Here is a 19,535-nt window from a genome sequence, read left to right as displayed (position 1 = left end):
GTGCCTTAGATTGGAGAATTTTTCATTGTGTGAAATAACCTGAGCATTTCATGATCTTTAGTTATCCTGTCCCCAGCCGACTCAAAGCCAGTGGCACCTCTGGATCATAAGAACAGCTGTCCTCAGAGGAGAACACTGGAAGGGAGTAAAGAATCTATTGCTTAGCTGGGTATAATTCACAAAGTATAAACAAACATATGTGATATGTATTACATCAGGGTTTTGTTATGCAATTTTTTTTTCACTTAAACGTTTTCTTCCCACTTACAGCTATGAAATCATATATGTTCATTTTATGTTTTTCAGAGAGAGAGAGAGAGGGTGTGTGTTTGTGTGAAATAAATGTGAGTGTGGGCAGTTTAGTACAGTAAAAACTCATTCCACAGTCGATCATAACTATATGCTAACAGCCATCCAATTTTCATGGACATGATAATAGGTAACAATAGCTTTTATTTTATTTTTTTGATAGTTAGTTTGGGGGCTGGCATAGGAGCCTCGGGTTTGACAATATCCAGACTTCTTAATGTCTTATCATTAATTTTATTTGACCAGTTCAAGCTGATGAGCCACCTGAATGACATGGTTCAAAGGGATATTTGCATTATTGGATTTAAAAAGAGATTTTACTATGTTAAATTAAAATCTTATTTGACTTAAAGTATCTATTAATGCACAAATGTGTAAACAATTAAAATACCAATTTATCTGAAAGATACATTGTGAAATTTCCAAGTGCCTATCGACATGGGGGGAAATGACGAGGTGGCAGCCAGCAGACTGAATGGAGAGATGCTTGACGGCCTGGGAGCTGGGAGGACTCCAAGTCTGAAGTGTCGCAAAAATTACACAGTGACAGTCATGAAGGAACTGCTATTCTCAGAAAGATACCTGCATTACAGTTCAGAAAATGTGGGTGCAGGAGAAACCTTGTTAAATAAATGTAAAAGTTTTAAAATGTGTACTTTATGTTTTAGCATCTAAGGAAAATGTAGCTAATTATGTTGTCATACATATGATGTTAAATGTTCACAGAAAGTGCTTCTGATTATCTGTAACCTGCTTTCCATTTCTTGTGGGAGGAAAAACCACCTTCCTACTCTTCAGTGTTGTTATTGTCAATTTTTTAAAACACTCAAGTACCTTGAAATTATATTATTATCCCTTTGAGGCATAATTTGAAATCATTTAAGGTTATCGTAGGGCAGCTGATAAATAAATGCTTAGATTATTTGACACACTGATGTCATCCACCCTTCTCTCCGTGTCCAATGTAAATTCCCCTTTATTTCAGCATTTGATAGGTGACAAAGAAGAAAAACAACATGAAGCAGGAACTAGCAAATTCCTTTTTCTTAAAATCTGGAACTGGATCAAAATTTTAATGAGGGGAATGATAAAGAAATAGAATAAAGTTGATTTTGAAGTGATCTATTCACTCAAGTAAACAGGTGATAGCAAATAAGAGAATATCTATCTCCAGGGCAAATATTCTAATATTGTTTGTGGTGTTTTGTTTTCCCAGGAATTTAGGCATGGTAAGGGAGCTGACTCCTCCTGTAGCCAATGCGATGAATAATTTTCATCGTCTTTATTTTCACCCCCCCTCCCCAAAGACCATGTAGCTCTTTCATGATTTCCATTGCTCTCAACCTAACTAGGAAAACTTGCTGGGTGAAGTTTGTTGCTTGGTTTTGTTTTTAACTCATAAGCTTATTACCAACTGAAGAAAAAAGTAGATCGGAGATGTTTTTCAGTAGGAGGATGGTATCTGTGGTCCATATCTGAAAAATATAGTCCCAAAGATAACAGTTCCTAATCCCTGTGACCCATGACTATCACGTCTTCTGGAAAAATGGTGTTGGTGGATTTAAGTTAAGAGTTTTGAGAGGGGGAGAGTATCTTGGATTGTCTATGTGGGCCCTAAATGCAATCACAAGCGTTATTATAAATGAGAAGTCGGGGGAAATTTGAGAAGAGGGGAAGGCACTGCGAGCATGAGGTAGAGATTGAAGTGATGTGGCAACAGATGAAGGAACAGCAGCAGCCAGCAGCCGCTGGAAGCAGCAAGGAATCGACTGAAACCCTAGAGGCTTTGGAGAAGGTATGCCTGCTGCCATCTTGATTTCAACCCAGTGATGCTGATTTTGAGCATCTGGACTCCAGAATCTTGAGGGAATACATTTCTGTTGTCTTTAAGGCACCAAATGTGTGGAAATTTGTTATAGTAGCTATAGCAGACAGACACAGTATCATTGCATCTACACTGAGAGAGTTCATCTTGAGATAGCTTTTGTTAAGGTCTCTTTGACAAGTAAATAAAACAATTTGGGAAGAGGTAGGAATGAGAGGTGTGTAGTTTATGTCTTTGGAAAGATTAAAGCAGAAGTGTCGTCCTTAATGTTTACTTTGTTAACTGAATTTTTTCTGGTTTTGTGGCTTCTATTTCTGCTTTGCATTTTGGTAATTAGTTGCATTTTGATATGTGGCACGTGTTTGTAAAATAGCATTTGTAATGGTTATAATTGGATAAGAATATACTTTCCTAATGACTTACCATAATTTCAAGACACTTTTTAAAATCATTTCAAATAAAAAACAAATAAGTAATTTGAATGTAAAATTGCAATTTGATAATAAGTTTAGCTCTAGAATAATGAATAGAAGTCATTAATTAAAAGTTAATAAGTAACATTGGCATGATTTATCTTGTATTTTGGGCCTCGCATGCTTCAGTTGATACCTAGTGTTCATTTGGGATTTATTCACACCACACCTCTCTGGGTCTGATAGTGTATTAAGTTATGAAGAATATTAATATTGCTGCAAAACAATTATGTGTTCATTTGTTAACTGATTAAAATTCATGCATAATTTATTGAAATGAATAGAGATTTTATAAATAAGCCTCCTTGTTCTCAAGGGCCCAAAAACGAAATGCATATGCTAATATGAGGCTACTTTTTTACCTCCAACATAAAATATTTAATATGTAGTTTGGTATATTAGTCTCATTAACGCTAGGTTTTACTTCTTATAATCATGCTGTTAATCAAGGTATTTGCTTCTAAGCCTCTCTGAACATTGCCATGTTTCCAAATGTGAAGTACTGCTGTGACTACTGGACTGACTGACCCTTTTGTTGGCTTGACCACAACAAAAGAAATGTAAAACTGATCAGTGAATTGTTGCCCTACTTCAGGCCAAGAACCTAGTTACATCAAACTCATTTCTTCATATATACAGAAGACTAGTGTTGAATATTAGTTTTTGGTTTTAATATTTATGTTCTCTCTGGGAAAAACAAAGCAAAGCACAACAGCATCAAATATAGGGTTTCTTGATGTATTTAGAAATATGAAGTCTTTAAAAATTCTGGAAACAATGCCTAGTTTACCAATGAAGAAATTGTAATATCAAGAAGTTAAACGACATATTCAGGTTTACCCAGTTATTAGTATATGCAATTTTTGAAACTGGGTCTCCTGATTCTAAATTTTATGTGTGTTTTTTTCTTCTTAATTTTTTCCCCTTTATTAATTTCTAGAGAGAGAGGAAGGGTGAGGGAGAGAGAGAGAGAAACATTGGTGAGAGAGAACATCGAATGGCCACCTCCTACATGCCTCCCACTGGGGATCAGAGCCACAACCTGGGCATGTGCCCTGACCAGGAATTGAACTGGCGACCTTCTGGTGCGTGGGTCGATGCTTGAACACTGAGCCACACCAGCTGCGCTAAATTTCGTGTTCTTTTACATGTCATTTTCTTAATGATAGAGATGCTAGAAAAAATATTATGCTTTTGTTTTTCACTTCTTGGTAGTGTTTTGTTGTAGCTTTCCCTCTTTTCTCTTTCCCTCCCATCTCCTGCTATTCTCTTTCGTTTCCCCATGTTCCATGGCAGTGCTGTTCAGAGTTTCGACGGCTGAGATTTAACATTCAATATATAGTCATTAGGTCAAGATTCAGCATACCATACATTTATAGATGAACCAAGGTTTGTATTTATAATTTATTGGACAGATCATGTCATCATGCTGAATATCAGACATCTTCATGCTGCTAAGCTGTAGCGTGAGTCAGGCATTGCTGGTCTGAGCCAGCACCCCAGTAAGCTATGAATTTAGCATCATTTCTTACTTGAATTAGTTGGTATATGAACAGTGTGCAATGAAAACAAACATTGCACATTTAAAGAAACTCAGTTTATTCATAAAATACAGACTGCTTAAAATAAAATATGTATACCATTTAGATAGCCTGAGAATGTTTGCATTTTTTATGATGTTTATTTCTCTATTCAGTTTCATTTTAGTTTAAAGTTCAGAAAATATATCAACTTTCTCTTTCTCTCTGTCGACCAAAACTTTTGAAAGTTGCTAGAATGGTAAAATTTCATTATATGAAATATCTAGCTCTATAGTTCTTTTGCTGATAAATTAAAATTGTGAAGTATTTTTGGTTTTATGTAATCTTTTTCTTTTGTGGCTTCTCAATTGAAGTCGGTTGTGAAATTGGAAATCATTCACCCTCTGCACGATTTTGAGTATACTGTTGAAACAATTTTTAAACCATAAGGTACAGATTTTGTAGTTAAAGTTTATACATCAGGTGTTAAGAACTACTTTTTGAAAACCATAAAAATAATTCTAAACATAAACAGTTTATCTAGCACATATGTTATTCAATGATAGTTTTGTTTTCACTTTAAACATAAGCACGGTAAAGGACAAGTTCGTATGGTATTGCCGATAACAAGTTCGAAAGCATTGCCATAATGAGCCCTAATTAATGATGGGAAGAACTTAATATTCTTCAGTATATTTTCAATTTTAAAAAAATTAGTGTTACTCATTAGATACTCCCTCCCTCCAATCTGTTATTCTTTATGACAGCATCTGCTTGTTTTCTACATAGCTCTCAGTTTAAAATAATGAATTTTAAAAAAACCAATAAAATAAAATAATGAATGTGTTGATTTATTGTTACTATGTCTCCCTGGCCTTATTATGTGAATACTCTATGTGTAGAACAGCCTAGCAATTAGTAGTGACTCAATGCATTTTTGTCCTAAATATTGGAGCAAAAATCTTGCAAAAGACTTTATAGCCTGTGTGGAGATCTAGGCCAGCTAACTAGACTCATCCCTTTTGTTAAGAATGTTTGTAACCCAGGAGTACATAAGGTGGGAACTGTATTTTTATACAGTCAGGGTTTAGAGGCAGACCCTGGGCTACAACGGAAAATGCTTACTTCATATCAACCTCTATCAGAAGTAAGACCTGCCTGTAGGCTCTTTTGCATTGGATCTTATTCTAAGCACACGTTTTCATTAAAATAGAAAATCCAGTTTAAAAAATACTGGCTGTCCTTAACTTCCCTCTCTCTGTGTCTTCTCCAATTTACCCCTCTGAGGGAGGTATTATATAGTTGCATTTAATAGCTCTCCTTTATGAGTTGCTTTTTTTAAAGAATATTTTATCAGCTTTGTTGAGAGGAGATTCATACACCACAAGATTCCCTCATTTACAGTCAGTTCTAGTATATTTAGAAATTTGGTGGTTTCCAGTATATTCAGAGTTGTAGTACCATCACCACAGTCAATATTAGAACATGCTCATTGCTCTAAAAATAAACCCTGTATGCATTAACCGTCACACGCCACCCCCCTCATTGCCCAGCTCCTGACAGCCACCGTCTACTGTCTATAGATTTGCCTGTTCTGGACATTTCATCCAAATGAAGTCACACAATGTGTGGCCTTTGGTGACGGGCTCCTTTCACTCAGCATGTTACCAAGGTTCATCCATGTTGCGGCTCATGTCAGAATCTCATTTCTTTTTATAGCAGAGCACAGTTCCATTGAGTGGATGTGCTACCTCTCATTTATCCAAGTTCTAAATATTGAGGGACATTTTTGTTGTCAATGTTTAATGCAAAAATGCTGCTATGGATATTCATTTATATTACTGTGGATACGAGTTTCCATTTCTCCTGGGTAGACCCCTGAGAGTGGGGTTGCTGGGTCATGACGGATCGCTCGGGTTCAACTCCATGGAGCTGTCTGCTTTCTTTGGCAGCTGCGCCGTTCCAGTGTCACCAATCTCTTCCACGTTCTTGCCAACACTTGTTGTTGGGTGACCTCCCCCCCAAAAAAATGTCCTAATGATGTTGTACTTATTGGCCATGTCCATCTTCTTTGGAAAAATATCTGTTCAGACCCTTTGCCAAATGTTTCGTTGGGTTGCTTATTTTTTATTAAGTCAAGAGTTCCTGAGATATTCTAGATTTCCTTTCATTCTGAAAAGAAACCTGTAAAACAAATTTAAGACAGTTACAACTTTATTAAGGTTTTCATTTTTCTTTAAAGCCTTTTGGTTTCTGGAAATGTTCTTCCAGACATTCAGAGAAGATCCCACCTGAAGAGAAAGTACTAGTGAGAATGTTTTCATGACACAGTGTGGACAGAGCCAGCACTGTGAAGGCCTTCAAAAGTCCAGGACCAAATTGCAGCTGCATTGTTGTTAAATAAGGAAAAAAGTGCTCATCTTTTTATAAATTCAAACATTGAAATGATGTTTCCTAATATTTAAGCTATCCAAAATTAAATTGTGGTATGCCTTTGACATTTGAGTTTGATATTTGATGTGTTGCCTTAATGCATGCTACTCCCAAAGGCCAGTGATATGTTGTGACTTGTGATTTTGCCTCCGCGTACATTGTGATTCCTTACACTCCGAGATGGGGGTATGGAAATGGGCCCGTTCACGGGATTAGCTTCTTATTTCTGCTTTGCTTTGCCTTCCTACTTATTTCATCAGAAGTGAAAAAAGCAGAGCAAGAAGGAAACACCACACAGACATTTTTTATGAATAAAATAATGAGTGATAGTAGTATTCATTAATTTGAAGATTTGTAAAGGTTTTGGGACCTCAGGAAGGTCAAAGATCAACTGCACTCTATTAGTAGCTAATCAGAGCTATCCATTTCTAAATATTTTTTCTTTATTTCACTTGTCTATGTGCTTCTGCAAGTTTATTGCCCAGAGTGGCATGATTTGAATAAGAGAAAAGTTGTCGTAATGTGTCACAGTCCATCTGTGGAAGTATTTGCTCTTTAAAAGGACAGTTGTGGGACCACTCATGCACTAGATTTCCTTTATGATTTTATTAGGTACTCCTAAATAAATTATTTATTAAGCTTTTAGGCTTTGAGAGTCATATATGTCTATGTATTGTAGTCTTTGGAGTTCTACTAACTAGATGACACATTCGTCTCTCCTAGAACCACCAAGACCCATTGCTCCTCCCCAGCTGCTTGGTGTTGGGCCTACATACTTGCTGATTCAGCTAAATGCCAACTCCATCATTGGCGATGGGCCCATTATCCTGAAAGAAGTGGAGTACAGAATGACATCAGGTTCCTGGACAGAAACCCATGCAGTCAATGCTCCAACCTACAAATTATGGCATTTAGATCCAGATACTGAATATGAGATCCGTGTTCTACTCACAAGACCTGGTGAAGGTGGAACAGGGCTCCCGGGACCTCCGCTCATCACCAGAACCAAATGTGCAGGTAAGACTGGCTAGCAGGCCACTCTACCTAGTGGCAGCATCTGGCACAAAACATAGAATATGCATATAATATTGAAAGTTCTGATTATGCAGTGCATGATGCAATCACACTAATCAAAGAGTTTCAGTGAATTTTGTATATTGTAGCTTTAGTTATGTCATAATTTGACTGATTTAGGAGCATTAGGATCCCTTCTCTATTGTTATTCAGTATTATTTTGTATTTATAGTCTTTTCTTGCATGGCACTTTTGCTCAGCTTGCTTGTATCCACTCCGAAATCTGATAGACACAGGTGAAAGTATCAAGAGCAAACGTTGGCAATTCAAGCACATGCCAAATGCCTTTTTTTCATGTGGAAATTGTCTTTCTCGACCACTGCAAAGGCCATATCTGATACTATAAGAAGTGTGGCTCTGAACCAGGCCTCAGTGACTGGCTCCTCTATTGAGAAAATCCAGTTTTGAGGATTAAGTGAACAGCTGGACAGCTAGCTATAAACACACAGAGGCCTGCCTTCTGTTTCTCGGCCCCGTGATTGCCCTCCCCACGCGTGAAAGAGTGGTGACAATAATAGCATACGGAGAAAACACAAAGAGAGAATAAAAAGTGAAATAAACATAATATAGAAACATACATCCTCGTTCCTTATTCTGCCATGTTGTTATAGTGAAAGAAATTGTTAGCTGTTTTATTAAAAGCCACTGAAAAGTGTAATCGTCTACGTTATTAGAGTACATTTTTAGTGCACTCTTTATGTTATTATTGAAAATAGTTTAGTTGAATGACATTTTTTATTTATCAAGCATTGTGTTGAAACACCTGCAGAGTTAGTACATGGATCTATGTGTCTTGAACATTTAATGATCTAGGTTCCGAACACTGAAAACAAAGACTGTAGGGATCTATGAAAATGCAAATGTCTGTAAAATGGCTTTTGTTTCTTGAACATCTGTTTACCATTTACAGTGTTTTGGGGCTGCCCACCTAGAATACTGATCTAAAATCAGAACAAAACCCATGAAATTATTTTATGTATTGTTATCCTTAAATCTTTTTCATCTGGCTTAATATTATATATTGCTATTTACATATTAATTTTAGATATTAATAGACCTTATATTAATATTGCTAGGTTTTCCCAAATAGGACGTGTAACTGCTCAGCCATTAGTCTCAATCATTAGTCTGAGATTTAGACTGTAGAGAGTCTACTAATCTGTTGTTTGGTGTTATGCATTGATATTATGGTTGAAAAGCAGCTTAACTCAGAAGACATTGGGTAAGTTTTCATCGCCCAGCCTAAATCACACAGTTTGCTTTACAAATTATCTGTATTGCTGCATCCTTTCATTCTAGGCAATGTGACAAATTGCTCTTATTGTCATAGATGAACTTTCTAAGGGAAAGAAAAGTTCACTCCACAGCCTCAACTAGTCAGAGGAATAATTTAAAGAGCAGACAGTGTGGAACCTGGGAGGTAGCTCATCTGTCTTCCAAAATTAATATTCATACTAACAGAAAACAGTGAATAGTCGGGTTCATTTTATGGAGATATTGCCTACATATTTTCAAATAAAAATTACCCCTTTTCTACATTTAACTTGTATAGTTATATACTAAGTAAAATATTAGTGGTAAGTTTGCTATTCTGGGGGTCTGCCTCTTGACTTCCTGTGTCCAGACTTCTTTTGAATATCACATCTACTTTCTGATTTTTTACTTTTATCAAAATAGACAATTAAAAATTAACAGTACCACACAGTGTATTGCTAATTTTTATTTAACTTAGGAATTATTTGACGTTGGTGATTGGTGTGAGGGGCAGTGGAGATTGCAAGTAAATGGGGTTTTGTTTTAAGTAGGTAAGCTTTATTAAGTGGATGAAAACAACATGTTAATAAGCATTGATTTACCCTCATTGAATGCTTATGTTCAGAATCCCTGTTGAATTGCAATTGAAATGCAATAAAAATATGACTAGAGGGTGCTTTGAGGTATTTTATTTTAGGAATAATGTTATCAGCGTGGGAGGGCATAAAGTAGAAATAACTTACACTCAGAGCTGCTTTCAAATTTATAAATGTCTTGACATTTTGGAATTATATTGGTCTTTTCTTTAATCCTTTATTTAAGAAACATTTAATTCATGGGCTCTGTGGAATAGGGTGGTGTCAGGCTCACTTGTAGTTTTCATTTCAACTATAGAAAGTTTATCGGTTTTTAAAACTATTTTCTCATGTAGTAAGTCTTGGTCTCATGTTTGTTAATTTGTTAATGTCCTCATAAGTTGTGTTTTTAAAATTTAATTTAATTTAATATTTTCTATCACCACTTTTCCCCTCTATCCCCTCTCTCAGTTCCACCCACCTCCCCCTCCCTGAAATCACACTGCTGTCCACGCCCATGAGTAGTTCTCTGTCTCGTTTTTCCTTTTTCGCTCCATCCCACCCACCCCCAGCTGCCTGCCTGCTCTCTGTCTGTGACTCTGTGTCTATTTTGCTTAGTGGTTCAGTTGTTCATTAAATTCCACATATGAGTGAATCATATGATACTTGTCTTTCTCTGACTGGCTTACTTCACTTAGCATAATGATCCTCCAGGTCCATGCATGCTGTCTCAATGGGTAAACTTTTCTTCCTTTTTACAGCAGAATAATATTCCATTGTGTAAGTGTACCACAGCTTTTTGATCCACTCATCTACCGAAGGCCATGGCGATCAAAACAGCATGGTACTGACATAAAAAGAGACATATAGCTCAATAGAACAAACTAAATCCAGAAATTAATATTTTACAAAGGAGCTAAAAACTTACAATGGGCTAAAGATAGTCTATTCGATAAATGCTGTCAGAAAAGTTGGACAGATATGTGCACAAAAATGAAACTAGTCCACTTTCTTATACCACACAGAATAATAAATTCAAAATGGATTAAAGCCCTGGCCCGTTTGGCTTAGCGGTTAGAGCATCAGCCTGCGGTCCAGAGAGACCTGGGTTTGGTTCCCGCTAAGGGCACGTACCTCGGTTGCAGTTTGTCCCCGGCCCTGGTTGGGTTGTGCGGGTGGCAGCCACTCAATGTGTCCCTTTCATGTCGATGTTTCTCTCTCTCTCTCTCTCTCTCTCTCTCTCTCTCTCCCCGCTCCCACTCTATCTGAACAAAAAAAATGCAAAAATGTCCTTGGGTGAGGATTTAAAAAAGGATTAAAAACTTAAATGTTAGGCTTGAAACCATAAAAATCGTAGAAGAAAACATAAGCAGTAAAATCTTGGACATTTTTTGTGGCAATATTTTTTTCTGATGTATCTCCTCAGGCAAGGGAAACATCAAAGTAAATAATTTTGCACAGCAGAAAAAATTGTAAGTTGTCTTTGGTTCAGATTTTTATGGTAAAAGAAAAAGGTGCTTACAGATTAGATTTTTAAGTACATTAGAGATTTGAAAGAAACTAGTGTTACTGTTTCACTGAGAATGTCTACCATATTGTTCTATTGTTAGAAAAGGGGGGAAAGCTTATGAAAGTGTATTGGTGTATTGTATTAATTATTAAACTATCTTTAAAGAGCAGAAGTTGAATATAACGTATACGCATTGTATATATAAATACATAGTCAGTATTGATTAAAATTGCATTGTCCATCTACTTTCCTTCTTCAAGATTCATATCCCTCTTTCCAAATATAAGACCCCTCAGACTTTACCAGGACCCGCACTGGCCTCAGCCTGGGGTCTTATAACAACAAAATAGAACACAACTCATGATAACTGTTATATTATCTAAACATTAAACATTCTTCCTAAAATTGTTTTGTTTTCATGTGTGTAAGATTGGTGCATAGGGAGCGCTAAATAGAACATAGCCATTATTATTGCTCTTATAATCATTATTAACGAAACTATGTTTTTATTTAATGAACATTCATTACTTTAAAATTAAAAACTAATGTTATAAAAAAGCAAAAAAATAAAATAAAATTCTTCCTAATCTGGAGAAATGATCCCTTTGAAATCCCAAACACGGCCTTTGAAGAAGTTTCCATCTATTTGTATTAAATTGTGCAAGCTGTAAGTACTGGTTCTAAAACCCACTTAATTTCACTCAGGACTGGGAGAATGCCACACTGTGGCTGCAGTCTTTCACCACTAATATCAGTGATTGAGCAAATGTTAATTGTTCTGATATAGCTATTGTAATACACACTGCGTGTTAGACCACCGGGAAGCCTAACTATAAGTATAACATGTTCTTTGCTGCATTTGTGTCTGATATCCATTTCACATGGATTTCTTTTTTAAATATGTTTTTTATTAATTTTTTAGAGAGAGAGAAAGGGGGAGAGAGAGAAAAACATCAATTGCTGCCTCCTGCGTGCCCTTTAACTGGGGATCAAGCCGGAAACCTGGGCATGTGCCCAGACAAGGGAATCGAAGGGGCCCTCTCAGTCCATGGGAGGATGCTCGATCCACTGAGCCACACAGGTGGGCTCACATGAATTTCTATACATAACAAAGATGTGATGATTATCTTCTGCCTTTGAGATATTCTTATTTTGGTGTATCACAGAGGAACAATTATTTTTTTTGCTATTAAGTACCAGTTGAAAATATATTAATTATAATTTACTAAGTTAAATATTCTATTTTAATGTATTTAAGGCATTGAATTTTTATTTCTGACAACAGCATATTTCTTTTCTTGGCAGAAATCTGTCTTAATAATTTTACAGCAAGTTAATTAAATGGTTTTACTTATGTGTATCAGTGAGGAATTTTGTGTTTCAACATGCAAATGTAGATTTTCATAGTTAAGTATTGATTCATACTGCTTATTAATTAGCGTATGAAGTGAATTTATCATGATGTTTTATTTTTAGACCAGTCCTGTGAATTATATGTATTATTATCATCCCAAGTTGGTAGCTTGTTAAAGTAAGACTCAGGAAAAACATTAGACAGTTTGGTAGCTATGGCTCAAACCCATTTTCTGAAAATGGGGATTTACTTGAGAAGACTGAATTTTTCCACCGTTTCTCCTACTATAGGTGATATTTTTCTCTTGCATTAATAAATGAAAGTACAACAGATAAAATCTGGGGGAGACATACATTTTTATAAATAATATCTGCACGGTTGACTTATTCCCTAAAAGCGTCCCTTTTTCATTGAAAGCACAGTGTATTAACATGCTTAATACTCGAGTTAAATATTTTAAACAAAGAAATGTTTTAATGTATCCTTATCTAAAAACGTTGTACCTAGTTGTCAAAGCTTTTTTCCCCCTTTGTTTTATTTTGTTTTCTTTCTAAAGTACATTAAAACCATTTGGTGACTGAAATTACCTGCTTCAGGGTCTCTGAAGTTAGGCGAGGTGATGATTACAGCCTCTGTGGCATTGGCCACCTGTGCCTGCCTCATGCTTCTCTGTGCACCTGAGGGGTTTGATTATTTCACTCTTAGCTTATAGCCAGACCCCAGTTATTGTTCACAGAAGGCTTTTCCAAGCATTTTATAAATGTTAAAGAAAGTAGAAATGTGAAGTTGTCTTAAATGGAAAATAATTCTAAAACTCCATTAAACAACCGAAGAAAGTATGCTCGGTGTGTGTGTGTGTGTGTCTGTGTCTGTGTCCCCCGGGTATACATACCATCTGCTATTGGAGCTGAGAAAATGCAGTTTCTCTTTCTCTTATTAAATGGAAATAAAATATGCCATCCTCAGAAGTCGTCTGCATCTCACACGTTGGCGATTGCGTGTTAAAATTGCTCCTTTAAATTGCCTCCTCCTTCTGGGGAACCCATTGTGGCGCGGCGGGATGATTAGCTGACATTTCAGCTGCATCTCCCTCACAGGGAAGGTCGAGAGTTCAGGTTGTCCAGGATGTGATATATTCATACAGCTGGGAAAACGACTTTCTACTCTTATATTGAAGTTCGATGCTCTTGGCAGTTCTCAGGGAAACATGTAAATCTACGGAGCAGTGAAGAGGAGAGTGTCTTATTTTACACGTAAACATTTACTAAAAAATGCAGTTTTTTTTCCTTTCCTAAATTCGGAATGGAAGGAAAAACAAAACAGGACTCAGTCATATACCAGAAACTGCAAGGTGAGGAATTGAATTTGGGCCTTATGGCTACAACTTCATCAGCAAAATGGAACCATATATTGATTTTTCCTGTGGTCCAAGATAGTTATCAATCACAAGGACTGGGTATCATTGAAACTCAGCCTTGAGGTTAAAACAAAATAAACAACTTTTATAAGAATTGGTATGGCTTCCAGTGTAAAGATGACATCTCTGTGTTTTCAGTTGAAGGCTTGTATCGATACTTATTTTAAAAAAAATTTAGATGTTTTAATTTCTTATGTATGATCTTCATGTGGCTTCTTTATTGTTCTTGAGCAGGAATTTTAAAAGGCGATGCCATCATTTTAAAATTTAAAGTAACAAATAAAAAGCTACAGAAAAAGTAATGAAAAGCAGTTCTGCAATTTTCTTAAAAATCTGAAAGTGTAAAATTCTTTTTTAGATGTTTCTTTTTGTGAGTAATAACCCGATTTTGCTTTTCAGATTCTATCAGGAATATTTCAGTTTGAGAGACATTTATTTATTTAGAAAAATATTTATTATTTTCTTCTTTTGTTGGCAGTACCATGTTAAACACTAGGTCTTCAATGTTACACAAGCAGTGCTTTGCACTTGGGCCCCTAGTAGTCACCAGGGGCAGACCTGTAAACAGAGAGAAAAATTCAAAGTGATAGAAATTCAAAGGAAGACACTGTTCTTTAAGGGAGTGTTTTAGATAAGCTGTGACCAGGAAAGGATGGCTTTTAAGCTGGATCTTATAAATTAACAGTGAGTTTTTAAAGGCAGAAAAGAGTAGAAAATAAAAACAGAAGAAACATGTTCGGCCGGTGTGGCTCAGTGGTGGAGCGTCAACCCACACACCAAGAGGTCACCGGTTCAATTCCCAGTCAGGGCACATGCCCAGGTTTTGGGCCCGATCCCCAGTGGGGTGCATGCAGGAGGTGACCAATGGATGTTCTGTAGCATTGATGTTTCTCTCTCTTTCCCTCTCCCTTCCTCTCTCACTCTAAAATCAATAAAGAAAAAGAAAAAAAAAAACCAAGAAACCGTATGTTTGACCCAGTAATAAATGTTGCTGCTGATTTTGGGGTTCTGAAAACAGATGGAATGTTGTTGCTGCTGATTTTGGGGTTCTGAAAACAGATGGAATGTTGTTGCTGCTGATTTGGGGGTTCTGAAAACAGATGGAATGTTGTTGCTGCTGATTTGGGGGTTCTGAAAACAGATGGAATGTTGGCTGTCTCTGCACTCTGGCAGAGCAAAGACTCGGGTGGACTGTGGCTAAGTCTAACACTGTCCAGGTTGCTATCCGCTTGTTTTCAAGAAACAGATCAACATTCCTAACTTAACTTTTATAAAAAATCATCCCATTTTTGTGGTAGGTGAGTTTGAACTGTGAAAAGACTAGGGGCAGAGAAACAATAAAAACATGCCTAGAAAATGTTTAAAATACTCTTGTTTTCATCTTCTCTACACAATGCCTCTCTAATTTTTTTAAAAAAATCAAAAAACAGGAAATTTATAAATTCCTGCAAAAAATGATCATTCCTAATAATCAAGAAAGTTCCTTTCATTAAAGGATTTTAGAGCCATTTTATAGGTGATCTACCTTACTTTATTATTTGAATTAATTTTCTTTAAAATATGTACATTTTGCAGTGTCATTAACATGTATGCAAAACCCAGGATACTGCATATTATTTTAGAGGAAAAAATTATGAAAGGTTGCAAAGAAATTCAAGAGCTACTGTGTAGTTGATGAGATATTTATTTCATAAATTGTATTGAGGGTAAAGTTGTATACATTGCCACACTTAGGCAGCAGAAGATACAAACATTAATAAGACAGGATTCCTACTCTTAATGCGGTGGCACTCTAGTGTTAAAACCATAATACCAACAAAAACATATTAAGTGATATAATAAAAATGCAAAGTACTTTGGAAACCCAGAGATGAGAGGGACAATTTCTAACCGAAAGTTATTTTTGTTTTCTGAACAGCTGGATTGACACTTCTGTTGAATAAATCCATAGCCTTATCTCTGATTTCTTAACTGTGAAATAATGCATAAAACAATGTTTAACCAGTTGTCACCATAAAGATGACTTACCTTCTTTCTTTCCTTTCTACCAACACATGCCAGATGGCGGTATTACATGGACAATATAATTCATATTTTACTTTAAATCGTCAAAATAATTTGGTTTATTTGAATTCTCTGGGGTCTGTGGATTATAGAAATGTTATTTTAAATTTCTGTGGAGGCCCTGGCCAGTTTGGCTCAGTGGTTAGAGCGTCGGCCTGCGGTCCGGAGAGACCCGGGTTCGGTTCCCGCTAAGGGCACGTACTTTGGTTGCAGTTTGTCCCCGGCCCTGGTTGGTCGTGCGGGTGGCAGCCACTCGATGTGTCCCTTCACGTCGATGTTTCTCTCTCTCTCTCCCTCCCACTCTATCTGTACAAAAAATGGAAAAATATCCTCGGGTGAGGATTAAAAAATAAATAAATAAATTTCTGTGGAGCATGTACAGTCTAAAATTCCATGGGGGGGTGGGGTGGACATATATTTAAAATACAATCAACTTCTGTTAACTCTGCTAATGGTCTTTTATACAAGGAACTCCCAGCATAGGATTTATGAGATTGTACAAATATGAAAATCATCTTTCCATCTACCTTTTTTGTTTTTTACCTTGGCATGGGATGTCTAGTTAACCATATATATGGTTCATGGAACATTTCCTTATAGGGAATATCTTTAGTAGCTGTGTAATTAACTTGATTAAATAGAGTTCGGTTGCTCTGAGCTCTTAATTGTCTTCTAACTTACTTTGTTGCTAGAAAGCATTTGTTAACCAGTAAAAATGACACTATTTTATTTATTTATAGTACTTTACCACATGCTGAGTCTGTTAATGATATCAGTAAGTACTCTTTTTATTGACTTCATTTGTTTTTATTGAATTTTGCATACTCCAATAAAGCTGACAGGTGGAAATGATTTGAATAACAGCATCAGTCCCATTAAATGTCCCAGATTTTTCCTGTGGTCCTAGATCTCTCTTCATAGATTAGAAAGTATAAATAAAAATAAAATGATGTATTAATAATATCTTAAATGATAATGACACAAGAGTGTCTGAAGAAGAAAATGACCTAGATAGAATTAAAAAGCTGTGGATCCAGATATTGAACACTAAGGGATGTGTTGAATAAAAAGATGAGTTGAAGAGACTGACGCTGTGAGTGTCAGACTTTGTGTGTGCCATTGTGCTCTTCACCCAGAGAATCTACCTCTGTCTTCAGTTGGCACTCCCTATTTTTATTTTTCCCCTTATTTAAATTATAATTTATTTTCTTTACTTTGTAATAAGAAAGAAAACTCTTTAGTCAACATATGCCCCCCCCCCCCCCCCCCGCAGTCACATTTTCTTGAGCAGTGATTAATGATTATTCTTAAACTCACTTATACAGACCCCTCTTAGTTGGTCACTCTACAATTTATTGAATGGAAAAAACTAAATTTATAAAGATGTATCTTATTTTCATCATTTAACTTGACTCTCAACTAAACCTGAAGATTGGATCATCTTAGAGTGTCACTTTTTGGTCTTCACTGTCTCTCTACAAGATACGGCTTTATTAAGGCTAACCAGTGCTGTAGGGATGATTCTCCTTCTCGTTTTCTTCTCCACTGTATATAAACTACAGTTAGAAAAAAGCATATTCCAAGGCAAAAGATAGTGACTGAATCCTAATTTTGAGTGTTCTAAGTTGTATTAAACTTTGTAAAACCTTTAAAATCTTCAAAAGGGCAGAAATTCGTGCCTTTTATGTCACCCTAAACAAAATCTGTACAAATTTGGCTGTCACTACCTATGACATGGCCTGGAAATCTAGTGATGTCCATTTTAATTGTCTCAGCCAAATCATGTGGGTGAAGTTTGAGCTTAAACAGCTCATCTTTCAATCTCTGCCTTTGTTATTTCCCACCTCTGCACAGGCCTTCGCAATAAAGGAGTAATAAACAATAAAAAAAATCTATTTTTACTTGTTTCTTACTTTATTTTTAATCAGTTATTGTATTTTGTCATGTGATACCCTTCATAATATACAAACCATTATATTTTTTTGTCCTGATATTACTTTCGAATTTGTAATACTTTATTGTTAAAACAAGATTTTATTTTATGCATGTATAAAATCAATATATAGAGAGAGCTTCCTTTTAGCATTAATTGTAAAAGAAAAGAAAATAATTTGTTTCAATTATTAGGTATTTCTATAAATCAAGAGCACTTAAAATACTTGCTCATGATTCAGAGTAATGTTTAATGGAAAATATACTATATTGCTTTGCTTAAGTGTTTTCGTCTCTAAGATAGACCTTACACATGAATCTAGTCTTGAAATATAAATAGCAGTTATCTTTGTGTACATACTGCATTAATTTTTAACTTCTTTTTTGCTATTAAAAAAATTATTGCAATACAGAAAGTTTAAGAACATGTTTTAAAGGTTTAATTTATTCAATACTAAACAATATTATATTAAGCTTTTCTTCATTTTACCACCTTTACATGATGGCATTTTTTTTTTTTCCTTTTTATTGATTTTAGCAAGAGAGAGGAAGGAAGAAGGAGAGAGAGATAGAGACTTCAAAGAGAAAGAATATCAGTTCGCCGCCTCCTGCATGCCCACAACTGGAGATTTGGTCCACAATCTGGGAATGTGTCCTGACTAAGAATCGAACCGGTGACCTCTTGGTGCATGGGTTGACGCTCAACCACTGAACCATACTGGCCAGGCCATGAAGGTATTTTAAAGCACAATGCTTTTGGGCCTTAGCTGGTTTGGCTCAGTGGTTTGAGCATCGATCCACAGAGCAAAGAGTCACGGGTTCAATTCCAGTCAAGTGCACGTACCTTGGTTGTGGTTCGGTCCCCAGCCCTGGTTGGAGTCGTGAGGGAGGCAGCCAGTCGATGTGTCACTCTCACATTGATGTTTCTCTCTCTCTCTCTCTCCCTCTCCCACTTTATCTGAAGATAAATAGAACAATATCCTAGGATGAGGATTTTTAAAAAATAAATAAAGCACAATGTTTTTGGGGAAAAACATAACATAACTCAAAAACAAATTGGTATATTGATGGATTTGTATGTTAAATTTCTCTCTAGTAATTTAGGAATTGCAAAATGAAGATAACATTAGCTGTTCACTCACCTGGAGATGAACTCTTCATGTGCCATCATGAAACACTGTGCTGTACAGCATTAAGCTTTAGCCCTGGCCCATGTGGCTCAGTTGGTTGGGCATCTTCCCATGCACCGAAAGGTCAGGGCACATGCCTGGGTTTCTGGCTCCATCCCCATCAAGGGTCGTGCAGGACTCAGCCCATGAAAATCTTGCTATCATATCAAAGACCCTCTCTCTTCCCTTCCTCTCTCTCTGAAAATTAATAAAAATCTTTTTAAAAAATTAAACAAAAGCAACCTATTTTATATCAGATTACTAACATAGGCTCTCTAATTGGTTGGTCCTTTGGTCCTGTTTTCCTTAATTACTTAGTCAATAAATTTTGAATTCTTACCAGCTCTATAGAGCTAGGCATAAAGTGGTGGAAAGAAGACACCATTTTTCTCATTCATCTTTTGTTTTGTTTTTTTCAATGGTTTTTTTTGTTGTTGTTGTTGTGGTTGTTGACTTGAGAGAGAGAGAGAAAAATATTGATGTGAGAGAAATACATATTGGCTGCCTCCCACACGCACCCTGACGGGGGATCAACCCCACAACCTGAGCATGTCCCTACCTTTCAGTGCATGGGACAAGTGGCCAGGGCTCATTTATCTTGTTTTAAAATTGAAATTAACAGGTAA

The 19,535-nt window shown here is 36.2% G+C and overlaps 1 protein-coding gene across 4 annotated transcripts in view; it reads left to right on the top strand.

Moving 5' to 3' along the window:
- PTPRK (protein tyrosine phosphatase receptor type K) overlaps positions 1-19,535 on the top strand; it is a 502,788-nt gene that overhangs the window by 296,223 nt on the left and 187,030 nt on the right. For all 4 annotated transcript variants that reach the window (XM_036248313.1, XM_036248314.1, XM_036248312.1 and 1 more), the window contains one exon: positions 7,284-7,577. In XM_036248313.1, coding sequence (XP_036104206.1) covers positions 7,284-7,577 — 294 coding nt within the window. The remainder of the gene's footprint in view (positions 1-7,283; positions 7,578-19,535) is intronic.

This window comes from Molossus molossus, unplaced genomic scaffold (assembly GCF_014108415.1).
Source record: "Molossus molossus isolate mMolMol1 unplaced genomic scaffold, mMolMol1.p scaffold_m16_p_8, whole genome shotgun sequence".
NCBI lineage: Eukaryota > Metazoa > Chordata > Mammalia > Chiroptera > Molossidae > Molossus > Molossus molossus.
This window is presented reverse-complemented; position numbering and strand designations above follow the sequence as displayed.